This window comes from Bacillus rossius, chromosome 8 (assembly GCF_032445375.1).
Source record: "Bacillus rossius redtenbacheri isolate Brsri chromosome 8, Brsri_v3, whole genome shotgun sequence".
Classification (NCBI taxonomy): domain Eukaryota; kingdom Metazoa; phylum Arthropoda; class Insecta; order Phasmatodea; family Bacillidae; genus Bacillus; species Bacillus rossius.
The window spans coordinates 32,650,367-32,665,030 of NC_086336.1; the positions used below are offsets into that span (position 1 = coordinate 32,650,367).

Consider the following 14,664-nt stretch of genomic DNA (forward strand, 5'->3'; position numbering starts at 1 on the left):
GAAGCACACATCTTAGTCTACTCCATAGAGATGTGTATAAAATAGAAATTGGAAGTGTAACAAAACAGTAGGTGAAATTCATAAGTAGAACACTCCTTACGATTAACTATTTTTATAATGACTAAAAAGGCTTATTATATCTCAGAAAAATTAGATGTAATCGAAAAACTTGAAAAAATTTCCCTTTATTAGAAATCTAAGTTTGCTCACTGGAAATCTGTTGATAATATTTTGAATGTTCCCTTTAGAAAATCTTTGTTTTTATTTCTTTTTTTAAAACCGTTCGTATTTTTGTATTTTATATATATATGTGTTTGTTTGTTTTTTTTTTTTTTTTGTATGCCCGAGAGTCTTTTAGGCAGATTATCATTTTTGAAGTTACGCCCTTTTGAATTTTTGAATTATATTCTTCTTTTGTGGTCACTTAATTTTTTTGCTGTTAAAATTTTCAGCAAATAGCGCAGGTGTACTTTATTTATATATATATATATATATATATATATATATATATATATATAAAATTTTATCAAATAATTTTTTAACATTTCATATATATCAGAAATAATTTCCATTTGCACAAAATTAAAATTAATTGAATTTTTAATAAAAAAAATTCGTGGATATTAAATTAAAGTGTTTGTTATATTCATCATTTTTCAGCGAGCAGCTTAGGCGCCTTACAACCTCCTGGTTTAATTTATTTTCTGAAATACAAACGATCCATTGTATACTTGCGTGAATACAATTGCAAACAAATATTTATATTATATGTACTATATTTACATACCATAGTTTCACCAATGTCCAGAAGCATTCTAGTGGGCAGGAGACCATCACATACAATTCAAAATATAGTTCTTAAAAAAAATTTAATTCTACATTCAACATTCATTACGGTACTTTTATTTGCAAACACAGCACGCAGTCAAATAATTTAACATAAAACATATAACGTATAAAATAATTCCATAAAACATGAACTAATGTTCGCGTTATGATAGTTAATGTTCAATTCTCAAGTCGACAATTTGTAAATAGTTAACAATTATTGGCATTTTCGGGCATATTATGAAATGTTCCTTTTTTAGAGAAGCTTGTTTTATTTGTTTGCAAGTTACTGGTTTCGCAATGCTGCTATATGGATAGTTCTTAAGTTAGTCTGTAATCAAGCAAAATTCGGTGACGTGAACGGCAATCAACACTCATCCAGTCTTTAAACTTTTTAAGGCGTCTGCAAAGTCTATAATAAGATCACCTGATTTCTCAGTATAGTATGTACTGGATAAAATATGTGGTAGATACTACGCAACTGCAGTACTTTCCTTTGAATGAACATTATAAAAATAAGGAAACAAAAGTAACCATAACTAAGCAGGACTGGAGAGGTTTTCAACAGTAAGGTCAATTATGCATGTATATATATATATATATATATATATATATATATATATATATATATGGCTAAGCTGTCCCGCTTATCGCCTGTCTGGTATCAGTTTCATTAAACAAACCCATTCCTAAAATTCTGAACGTGAAACCCATTTTAACAAAATTTATTCTCACAGTAAAATTACTCTTAACATCATGAAGAGAAGTCCTATCTCCAAAGCGTATTTTATTGGGACGCTTGCTAATAGTAAAGGGTCATATTCCGGGTAAGGAATGAATTTGTCATTCGATATATAAATTTTAAGTTAGCTGTATATGTATGAATAACTATATATTTTACAAAAAACGAACTTGCTACTGTTTTAACTACAGTTCAGTTACTTCTTGTTAAAACTTCTAATTTATATTCATACCGAAACATGGGGAGTTTATACCTCCGTGTCCTGATCAATTTATTAATGCATCATGATTTGGTAAGTTTCTGTTTCATAATACACTGATAACGTAAAGGTTTACACTTATGGATGAAATTTATCATTAAAATATATAAAAAATAAACCAAATTATACTCAAAATCGAACTTTAAACTTTTATCTTGCTTTAAATTTTCTAATGTGTTTTAGTAAGAACACATTGACTAAATTTTGTCTTAAGATAATATTTAGATATAATAGTAGCGTTCGTTTGCTGTAAAATAATTTTCGATTAGCCGGTGTGTTCATGTCCACTTGACCGAAAAAGAGCGTTAGTATCACATGATTTTAAGATAAGGGTAAACAATAAAGAGTCCGCTGGCGGTGATAACACAGTGCGCAGAGTGGTGACCACGTGTGACCATTACTACAGCACAAGATGAAAACCTTCCTCTTAAGCGTCCTGCTGTTCGGTGAGTGTACGTGCAACCAGCGCACGAAATTACAAAACTTAACCTGATTTTTATTTAATAAAATTGCATTTTCAGTGTAATGTAGTGAATGAACGAGAACTGTTGAAAGCTTCTACTTTTCACTTGGTTGAAATTCATCATTTTCCCTGTTCGCAAGTTTCCAAGGAGATGAGATGTGTGAATGTTTGACGATAACTACAAATGTGGCATGCCACTCATATCTGTGTGAAGTTAATTACACGCAGATATCACCGAGTCGATCAGTGATTTCGATGCTAGTACTTTCCAATCATAAAAAAGTGAGAATATGTTCGCTTGAATACGTTACTGTTCTTTGCGAAATGTACTTCAACTAAGACTATAGAAACTGTCAATTTCATTAGAGTTGTAACTATTATGTTTACTCAGTTTAGTCGTCTGATATTTACAATAGTCATTTCAACGATGAAAAACACAAATGAACATTTTTTTTTCTTAGTTGCTATGTTCACTAAATCGTCACACCGATGAAAATTAAAAATTCAGCTGGTATCCATCTGTGCCCACGTCAGGAAAGGCTTTTATTCGTGATCACTAGCAATAGGTAGTTGTAAGCCCACTACAATAATATTGGCTTGACACTGAGTTACTAGTTCAGAGTGTGTGATACCTTGATCTGTTATAGGAGTGTCGGTGTTGGCCAAGGACTGTGCCGTAAGGAACTACGGCGCCAGCAGCATAGTGTGTGTCTGCAATGCCACGTACTGCGACAAGATAGAGCCCATAAGTAAGGACTCCATCTCTGGAGGACACTACACGCACTTCGTCTCCAGCAAGGCTGGCCTCAGGCTCAAACAAACTACGAACAAGTTCGTCCAATCAGGTAAGAGTTTAGAATGAAATTTTGTGATCACATTTAAAGACCTTTCAAACTGACTGCCAAAAAAATGGCAAAGTTCACGAAGACGTTTCATATGAATAATTAGCAATATTTTCTGGTGGTTAATGTTGTGAATAACGTAAAATAAAAATGTTCAAATCCATATTATTTATTTATTTTAAAATCGTCTTTGTATTTTATGATAAATATAAACTGGCTAAAACCGGAATAATAAACATTATTTTTTATGATTTCTGTAAAAAATATCAGGGAGAATACTTATCAGAAAATAAAATTGTTGAGCTGTTTATAAACGCCGTGAAAACGTTTTTATAGTGAAGAATCTTTTTAGATTGTTTTTTACTTGCCTACATAGTAAAACAAAGAACATTAACATTCATTATCAACAACATCATATCTCATTCTATAAACAATACGTGTTTGGTTTTTATTTTCAAAAATCAGTTGTACAACATTCTTATCACAAGTAGGTAGCAAGATTGGATTAATTGCTGATAATTGTGTCAGTAGAGGTTAAGAAATTATTTTTTTCTATGCTTAGATATTAGCTTAAAATATATAAATTACAAATAACAAAATACGTTTTATAAAAAAAAAATATGCTGTATCATTTCTCAGTTATTTTTCCTTTACGTATTGGCATGCGTAGCAAAATTTCTTATATACACATTGGAGGGTAATAAGGGCTTTGATTAAGAGTAACTTTTGTCAGCTCACCATTGGTCTTAAATTTGATGTAACGACATAACAGACGTCGGAAGGTAGGCGAATAATGGTGATGTTCCTGGGAGGTAAGCAACCTTTCGCATTCTGATGTCACACAGAACATCGCCTTGCGCGGCTTGGTGGAGCAAGGTGCTAGAACGATGCTCTGACTAATAAAACCGTGAATCGTGTTGGTTGCAGTACATTACGGTGCAATTCTCAAGGGTGCAACCTGGTTGATGTGTGTTTAACCGGTTAGAGAAAAAAAATCTGCGAATCGTCTTGCATGACACTGACCTGCGTATCAGAGGCTTAACATTCTTTGCAAAGCTAAACATAAAATAAATAAAGCAATTATTCATTTAACAATAACAGCTATCAATGGCTCGAGAATTTGACTACATAATTCCTACAATTTAAAGTCTCTTATGATAACTTTCGGAAAAAAAACACTTAATCTTTGACTGGATTGATCATCCTGAAAAACCACAAAGGTTGCATCCCTAAGCTTCGTCACCCCTAGGATCTTTTATTTGAATACGTCTGCGATTTGTCTCAATGTGGCTTCAAGCAGTGACTATTGTAAAATATATAATTTAATAATAATAAATTATATACTTCTTTTAGAGATTTATTTCCTAAAAACCTCTATCGTAAAAACACCAGCTAAGCCAATTTCACTCTCAAGGCAATACAGTGTAGACAATAATAACACGTCAATTGCTTGATAATTACTGTTCCTAAAAACATGCACAAATCTTGAGTAGTTTTTAAATGGTGTGTGGTCCTAGATAGCTGTGCAGGAAAATTGGTAGCGTATAGACAGGCGCACGTTTTGACTTCATTGCTGTAAGATAACAGCTAGTATGATTACTTCTAAAGGTTGTTTCAAAATTCGTGATACATACTATACGTGATTATAGAACGCAACTAGAAAAGCACAAGACACCCTACAATATTTACTCGGATATGAATCGGTGAAGCACTAATTACGTGTTTAGTGAAGCGCGACATGTCAGCCAAAGAACCTTTGGACGTATTTACGTTGTGTGATTGTACACGGGGACAAAACTGATGTACCTACCCCTTTCGCAGAAAGTTTGTGTACAATACGAACTTGCCTCATGTGAATCAGGACTCAAAGCTATATGACAACTGTGATGTACATCGCATGTGGACATTCCAGAACAAAGTTTCCCTCAAGTAGTGCACTTCATTATAATAGCAAACAATTGAAATCGTAATTTTACGATAGGGAACTACTTTCCAAGTAACTTAGAATAACCTCTCACACCACCACACACGGCCCGCCTGCCGAACGAGCTGAGGTTCGACAGTCCATACGCCTTCAGTCCATACCGGGTAGTATGTGGAGGTAATATGCCAATCGTCAGTACAAGTTTTCATACATTGTTGTGCTCGTGTTTTCATATGAGACTATCCAATAAACGAAAAGTTGGAATCGCGTCAGGCGTTTTGTAGGCTATTGACGAGAAAAAAATCTAAAGAGAAGTATATGGTGAAAAAGTTTATAAAAACCGTTTACGCAAAACAGCTTGTTAAAATATTGACAAAAAAATGTGGTTTCTTTCGCAATTATATGCGAATGAAACAATAGGTATTTACTTTCTATGGTGAAACCATTCGTTCAACAAACGCGTAATAACAAAATAGGAGTCTGTTGCGGGCAGGGCCACATACACGGAGAATGCACGGTTCAAGTTGCGCCATTGAGAAATATTTTGGAAGGGAATGTCAAACACTTTGGGGGAATACGAAAAAACAAACACAAAATGTGAAGAGGTTTTTTCAGTTGATATTAATTGCCCTATTAAATTCAATGTCCTAGGTAAGTATCTATCTTGGGGGAGGAGGGCAACGATTGTTGGTTTAGGAGGGAGGGGGAGCCATCATCATTTGGGGGGGGGGGGGTGGACAGCCCGGGGTGTGGACGTTCGGGGTGAAAGCCCTATCCGCTTCCAGACCTGAACCAAGACGTGTAGTGTGGCATCCAACCGTTGGACAGTCTGCCTTGAAGAAATTGGTCTGACGACAAGCCTGCACACTGTCAAACCCACTCCAAGCCCACCGGATCTCCCGACGATCTGGTTGTCTTGGTCTGACAGTATTTAGTGGGTTAAAGGCATCTAAGGGCGCGGTTACACGGGAGTCTGAACTACTTCAGGTGAACATGTTCAGCTGTTGAGTGCGGTTACACACAGTCTGAACATGTTTCGTTCGAGGCCATTTCCCATTTAACTTAAACAGGTTGGCAAAGTAGTTCAGATCGACATATCTTCTACATTAGCCTCTGATTGGCTGTTTAGAATATAAACAGTCTTTTGCAGAAATTCAAGATGGAAAGTGTTTCTGGCACAAGTTCGAGTAATATTTTACCGAATGCAACAAAAAAAAATCAACAGATAATTATATATATTAATTTATCCTGACCTTAATTTTCTTAAAACTGAGATAGGTACTCTCGCTCAAAAATAATAATAAATAAGTTTAAAAATTTTACTGTGCATGTTGTTTGAATTCCCGATTTGTAAAAAAAAAATATTGAGCAATATGAAAACACTTTCCATTTCTGCTGATAATGCTGTTTAAACAAGTGAGAAAAACCCGCGTTTTCCGGATACAATTACAAAATAGAGATCAACAACACAGTCAGTCGTTGACAGTAGACAATCGGTTTTAGAGCTAAACACACTTTTCAGCAACTACCGTGTAACCGTACACTTTCGCGTTTGTAAACGTGTTTACTTAAACATGTTCACCTGAAGTAGTTCAGGGTCCCGTGTAACCGCGCCCTTACTGTGGAAATATGAATAAAGCCGCATTCAAATGAAGGGTACAGGAAGGGAGTATTGTGTTTCGACACGTCCAAACATGCGAAACACAGTACCTTTTTTTTCATCTCCCCGTTGGTGCTTGTTAATAACTATCACACACACAAATAACATCTAAGATTTTTAGTCTTGTAGCAGCGGAGGAAACATAATTGAAGAGCATTTTAAATTGTGAATACCACGTATTAACTATCTCATGATAGACATTTCTAAATTAAATAATAGTGCTTTCTATGCTGTGTTTTTGATATATTAAAAATATACCGGTACCGTTTTGCTCCATACTCCACTATTACACAAGGAAACTTTCTACTAGTTTCTAGCTTAAAAAGTATGCGATATAAACTTGCGTATGAAATATCTAGCACACTGCAGTTAATTATGTCAATATTTTAAACGTCGCAATAAATAAATTTGTAAATAAATCTTCATAAACCACATTTTCATTTATTTCAAAGTAAATATCGTCTATAGATCTACCTTTTCAATTTAAGTCAAAAGTCATGAATATTTAGATATGTAATAATTAAACACCCTTGTAACACTTCCGAAATAGGCTGCGTTAATGGATACAACTAACCGTTAGCTATATCTCAACTTAGTTATATGGGAATCACCTAGTTTAATTTGTACCTCACGTATTAAAATTCACACCGAATCAAATACATTAGCCAAAAGACTAGAGAGTCAAATATGTCTGAAATGAACCAATCAAAATAATTCCTGCAGAAAACGCGTGCAATTAGTTTATAGCTGAGTGATAACCTCGTGGTATTGTGACCTGCGAACTCTTCGCTCCACAAAGCCCACTTCTAAATTCACGATAACTTATCAGATGTTGATAAATAGTAAACATCTTGTGCTCCCACCCGTATTTCTGCGAGCGACATTTTGGTTACAATGAGCGTGCCCATAAATGAGGTGCCAACACGCATTCACAACCATTAAGGTACTATCTAAAGCATGTAGGGTAGGAATACAAGATTGATTATTGGTTACCATGGCGAGGGAGTTGTTAAAAATAATTTTATTAAAACATCCACCGTAACAAGAAGTTAACTGGTCCCCAGACAAGTTTTATGGCACCCCCCTCGCCCTCTTATCCTGCATTAATAGGGAGGAACAGGAACCAAAAGGTGCCATATTGGTTTATGCCAGTAACCATTTTTTTTAAACTTTCAATATTGAAAATTGTATCTTTTTAAATCATTAATCACATGCCAAGGGCATCACGAGGAAAACTATTCGAAGAAGCCAGTCACTTATAACTTCAGGCACTTCACTGACTTATAAACTATCCTTTAACAAAGAATTTTTTTTTACAAATCAAATGATATTAAATTATTAATTTCTAAAAACTGTTGAAAACCAAATTACCTATTTCGATTTATATTAACTCCACCCACCTTTACTCTATTCCCGTCCCCTAACTCGTATGTCCCCTACAAATATTAAAACTCTAATTTTTCAATCACTTGCTATATTAAAACTTTAAACATTTTCAACTAATTTATCTTTTGGTTTCGTTAAAGATTCGCTAATACATCCTTGAACTTATTATTTTGCTGCCTTATTTTCTCGTTGAATTGTTAGAGCTCATCTTTAACGCAATTTTTAATACAAAAAAAAACTTTCTAGAATACAAACTTACAATTTTTACCTATATAAAGCACATACTAACTTAATTTTGGGTGTCAATTCACTTATATCAGGTCATAGTCGTGCAATATTACTAGATGCCCAATTTTCCAAAATTTCTTTTAAGAATTTAACTTTATTTGCTAACACGTTGTGCTACATCTGACAAAGTCGGTTATAGCCGACGATCCATACTATTTTAGTCTTGCAAAATCGTTTTTCACTATTATGGAGTGCTTGTATTTTGTGTTTTTTGATTTTTTAGAAATGCATTACTTAGTCCACTGTCGTGTGTGTGTGTGTTTGTTTGTTTGTTCGTTTCGAAGATGATTCTAAAGAACGAAATACTCAGGTGAATGTGTTAAAGAAGGTAGAAATTTTTGGCTAATCATTAAGGGTTCCGCCTACGTGGTCACACAGACGGTGCGCAGAGTTTCAGGAAATACAACGCGATTTCAAAACTACTCAAGATATCCGAGTGGGGTATGTTTACGAAAAACATTTAAGAGTTCGCTGAGGCCCGAAAAGTACTTTTAATTTTGGATCATGTTTTTAAACTGTATTTGTAGAAGAGTTAAAATGGCTAAAACGCATGTTTTCAGAGTAATTTTTAGGCGTAAAACAACCAGTACAGATTATTAAAAGCACTTAAGGGACTTGCAATACACCTTTATCTTCATTTATCGGCCATATAATGTTGCGGTCACCGCTAAAATTTCACAGTTATCCTGTGACTACGAGAAGACTGCGCGTCAGTTCAGAGCCTTGCGCTTAGAGGCGATACCGCGCTAGAAATACCAGCGAGCGTCGCACTTATCATTCCGCCTCACTAACACACATACACCCCTGACGAGGCGGGCCCCTTAACGAAACTAAGGGATAAATGTCCCCAGTACTCTACAAACTGTTCAGTTGGCGTTGGTAGTGTGTGTATCAGTAGCACACAGGCTGCTTACAGACCGTCCTTCCCCTACAGACTCTGCATTGTCTCTTGAGGACACTCTGAAGCTGACGGTGCAGAGACACGTCCAGTACCAAGAGATGCTGGGCTTCGGCGGAGCCATCACCGACTCCACGGCCATCAACATCAAGAGCTTGAGCGACAAGGCTGAGGACAACCTCATGCAGTAAGACTCTCATACATTTATTTTACAGATAAGATACTACCTTTGCCCAACCTCTCATCTTCTTTCTTAATGCTTGTCGAAATTGTATGCACGACAGGAAGAAAGAAAGGGTAGTTATGATGTGTAACATCCAACTCGGTAACGAGCCTTCGTGGCTTGTAACTCGCGAGAGAGTGATGTTAAAAGTTGTTGTGTGTGTATGTTTTCGTAATAATAAGCGATATGATTAAATGTTCCGTCCTTTGACTTGTGGAGAATAATGGCACAACCAGGCGTGGGAGGGAAATGGTTTATTTTAGTAGTGACTGTTCGATTTATTATTGAGATAGATAAAGGCGTTTCTACGGCCAATGGGTGTCCAGTACCTGGGAATATTTAAAAAAAAATCAGTTGTCAGTAAAGTCGGTTTACGGACGATAGTTTAACGTGACGTCATAACAAAACATTGATGAAATTATTGCATACTTTTATGAATAAAATTGAATCAATTTTATTGAATTATCGCTCTTTTGTATGGATACAAAGAAGGACTGAAATTAAATCTACAATTTAATTGATAAATTTACTTTTATTTGCACTCATTAATTCAAATATGTTTATTACTTTAACGAAGAGATTATTTCAACTATAACTTTAATACATGTTTGCTATTTAACTTCTTCCAATCTGTGTTATTCTGTTAAGGATAGGACGATGATAGGAAAAGTAGGAAACGAATGGGAGTGTTTCAAGTTTAATGTGCCTCGAAAAAAGTCTAATCGACGGTTGTTCCAATCGAGTGGAAGAGAGATAGATGCGGCGCAAGCGTACAATGAGCGTAACGGGACACAGCGTAACGGGACAATGTGCGTAACGGGACAATTTGTGTAACGGGACAATGTGCGTAACGGGACAATGTCATCCTTTTTCGTGCGTGCAGCCGGCGTTCATCGATTTATTAGACGCCACGTCAAAAAAAGCGCTTATTGAATTTATATTATAAACTAGCTGCCCGACCCGGCTTCGCACGGCTATACTAATGGAAAAAAATTAAGCCACATCTCCCATTTACAGTAATGGTAAATAAAAAAAATTCAGTGAAAATTTATTACAATGCTGTATAATGTACCGAAGAGAAAATGAATAGCACCGATGGTTTTCCGACTCGTACACGCAACGTACAACTGATGTACCCGTACTTCGCTACGGCAGTCTACAGGCAGATCACTCTTGCGCCGCTCATTATACATGTCTCTCCTTGTGGGTACGCCACTGCCGCGCGATGCCCGTTGCCATGGAGACGCAGAAGGCATGAACAATGCAAAATCCTGTTCTCATGCAGACAAAGTAGGCCTACCCACTGTTGCCTGGTTTTAACCACCCATGGGATCTAATTTTCGGAAAATGTCATCCTGCGTAACATAAGGAACATTACTGTGAAGTTTCAAGTCTGTAAAATATATATACTTGAAAAAAAGGGCAATTTTTGATATTTAAAGTACCCGCAAAATTTCAACGGTGATGAGGACTGCACTAACAATGAAATAGTCGTTGTCATAGAGACGAATGAAGCATCAACAAAGCAACAGCCGTTGTCATGGTGATTTCTTACCAAAAACTGGACATTTTGATATATTACGCCCCCGAAACTCCCCTTGGGATCGGATTTCCGCAGAATCCGTTCTTAGTGAGCGTCTACATCACAAAATGAGTAACTATGCTAAATTTCAAGTCAATCGGGTGTATAGTTTTAGAGATCTCGTGATGAGTGAGTCTGTGAGTGGTATTTCGTTTATATATATATATATATATATATATATATATATATATATATATATACACACACACACAAGTCCTTGTCAGAATTGTAACGGGAGAGGGAAATTATTTATGGTCAAAAAATTAAAATTAATTAAAAATAATAAAAATAATTCTAGTAAAAGAAAAAACAAATTAAATACAGAGAGAGGAAGAAAACAATAGTTTAGGTTTGCGATTAAAATGATAAAAAGTATTTAAATACTAATTTAACTCTTATGAGGGTACTGATTGCTTCGTTGTTAATATCACACGGGTGTTTTTTACTTGTATGGGAAAATTAAGAATGATAAGGCATCTAGTGCGTGGCAACAACGTTAATAGGCAATAGGAAATAAACTTCTAGCGCCTGCGGCATTGTCAACACACACTACGTACGTGTACTGCATGTTGTATATAACCCCCTCCAACGTATTTGATTCTAAATTGAACTTTTAGTAAGGATCCCTAATGTTATTGATAATATAATATAGCCTATAGCCTTCCTCGATAAATGTAGCTGCTATCCAACACTGAAAGAATTTTTCAAATCGGACCAGTGGTTCCTGAGATTAGCGCGTTCAAACAAACAAACAAACTCTTCAGCTTTATAATATTAGTATAGATTATTATGTCACAAGGTATTTATAACGTATTAGAAAAGCCACGTGACAATGCATCGTGCTGTGCAAGTCGACTGTTAGAGGAACGAATGGTAAACAGCTGTTTCTTCTTTCTCTTTCTCCCTTTCTCTCTTTTCAAACGCCTTGGAAATATTTATGACACGCTGCAGCACAAGCTGCAGACTGTGCCGAGAAATTGAATGGCACGCGCTTTTCTCTACTTTCCCTTGTTCCTGGTACACATTTCCGTCGCATTCGCAAGATTACTCCCACCAAATGCCGTATACCGAGATCAAGGATGTTTCAGAGCAAAATAAAAACTAGATAATACCTAACCAAATTATACATATTTTAGTACTGTGATAATACCAGTTGCCCGTTGAGACACTACCTGTTCAGGGTGTGCCGCAAACCGCATTGTAATCATCGCAAAAAACTGGGCCTCGTTGTTCGGGGAGCCTTGCAGAACTCATACAGTCCCAAGCGAAAGATTTCTGCCTACTACCTTCAGAGGTGACAATCGTAACTTGTTTTTCATTGGAATGATAAATCTGAAATTACAATTCATGTTATATAAGTTAGAAGAAAAATAGTTTTGGGGCTGAGAAAGAAAATCAACACCATGCTTGTTTGGTCAAATAAAACAAATAATATATGGACATGTGGGTTCGAATCGCTTTGGAAGCAGTTTCTGTATTGCTGTTTAGCCACTGTGTCCCTGGATGGTGTAGCATGAGCGGGAATAAATTACTGAGTGAAATGCAGTCTTAGCCACAAGGCCCCATCACGAATGTTCATCACTGAAAGTCCTGTGGTATTAAAATTAAAATTAAAAGAAGTGTGTATACTTTTGTATGCGCATTTGAAGTTATACTTACTTGGCATGATTAAAAAAACTTACTTTAATTTTGCAACAAATTATTAATAGAAAGATAACAATGAAACGACTTAAGTGATATTATAAATACGGTTGGTAAATTATAAATTCAATCAAATTAAAATTTTTAAATAAATACTCAGTATTCGATATTAATATAAACAAGTCTATAAATGTATTTCACTATGTAAAATAGTCGCGATTAATTTTCATTAATAATGAAAATCAATACATATGATGAATTATTACCCTTTTTATTAATTTCAATTATTTATCAAATAATAATGTAATATTTTTGTTTATAATGAAAATAAATTATATATACGGGAACATAACCTCACTTATACAAATACACTTGAAAATTCACATGAAATTTTTATAAAAACAATTACTATCACTAATATTGATGATAAATATATATATATATATATATATATATATATATATATATATATAGTTATATGGACCCGTGTTCAGTATCAATCACTAAAGAATAATATTTAAAAGCACATGTATAATATTTATTTGCATGTAGCCTTTTTTTCATCGTGTGAAAATGTCATTGCATGATGCACACGCATCGTAAAAATTCACTCTCATCATTTTTTTCATGGAAATTCCAGACTGCGATGCCGAAACTGCCCGCAGCTGGCCAGGTCTCGGACGGCAAATCACGCCACCGTCCCAGAAAAACAGAGAGCGTTAGCACTCTACCGCGCCGCGAAGAAAAAAAACGACACCCGAGTGTCGCTAGCCAACATCAGGCACTCAAGCGGGCTCACAAAGCACCACTGTGAAAAACCAAGTTCAATAAACTCTTCACGTAAAATTCTACAGCGTTACAATATGATAGACAGCACAGCCTGACTTATCACCTACAACAGTGTTTTTCAATCTGTGGGTCGCGACCCCGAGGGGGGTCGCGAAGCCTTACTCGGGGGGTCGCCGGCTGAAAGAAAAAGGCAAGGTTCTAACACTACAAAAACAAAGTACTTTTACTAAAAGTAAACAGCTGACTTCTTAAAACCATATTTATTACCTGAATCATAGTATTTTGCTGCTGACTAAGAGCTTTCAACTTTCGTTCAAAGAAATCCAACGGCTTATCAGCTTCTTTTTTATGCTTGGTTGTGAGATGCCGCATAAGCTTTGACGGTTTCATACTCTCACGTGATAAAACATCGCCGCAAATTACACATTGAGGTTTATTATTTATGACTGTGAACCCGTATTTCAAATCTGTCATCGTAATGTCTATATATATATATATATATATATAGAAATATATATATGTATATATATGTATATATATATATTTTTTTTTTTTTTTTTTTTTTTTTTTTTTTTTTTTGGGTTTGTTTCACCACCACCGCTATTGACACTCGTACCAGATGTTGAAGGCTGCGATCTTTTGAGAAACTTATCCATTTTACAAACGCGCAAGTGAAAAACAAAAGAATGACGTCCGTACTCATCGGTGACTATACGCTTAACTGGGTGAGATGAGAGTTGAAACAAAAGAACATTGCGGGCGGCGGCGGGTGGCGCGCGCGGGTCGCTTCCTGTCGCTTCCTGTCGCCGCAACGACAATGCGGCGTGGCAACGTGGCCGTCGCCGACGCAGTTTGGCCCGCGCGAGTTGGCGTCCAAGTTAAGTCGCACGTAGCCTTACCAACTTACCTCGTACTTACTTTCAAAACTCTCGCGGCTTCCTGCAGAGTGTAGATCCGAATAATAGATAATTGTACCAAAATAGAAAATACCATTAACGTAGTCTTTTAATTAAATAATTTCTTTGTCTTTCTGTGACACAAGGGGGTCGCCGGAATTTTTCAACTTGTAAAGGGGTCGCGAAAGGAAAGGTGGGTCACCAGCTGATAAAGTTTGGGAACCACTGACCTACAAGAATAGC

The 14,664-nt window shown here is 35.8% G+C and overlaps 1 protein-coding gene across 1 annotated transcript in view; it reads left to right on the forward strand.

The window, feature by feature from the left end:
• Nucleotides 1-2,178: 2,178 nt before the first annotated feature.
• LOC134534714 (lysosomal acid glucosylceramidase-like) overlaps nt 2,179-14,664 on the forward strand; it is a 42,923-nt gene continuing 30,437 nt past the window's right edge. Inside the window, exons 1-3 of the mRNA XM_063373194.1 lie at nt 2,179-2,275; nt 2,940-3,137; nt 9,327-9,477. Coding sequence (XP_063229264.1) covers nt 2,242-2,275; nt 2,940-3,137; nt 9,327-9,477 — 383 coding nt within the window. The 5' untranslated portion in view covers nt 2,179-2,241. The remainder of the gene's footprint in view (nt 2,276-2,939; nt 3,138-9,326; nt 9,478-14,664) is intronic.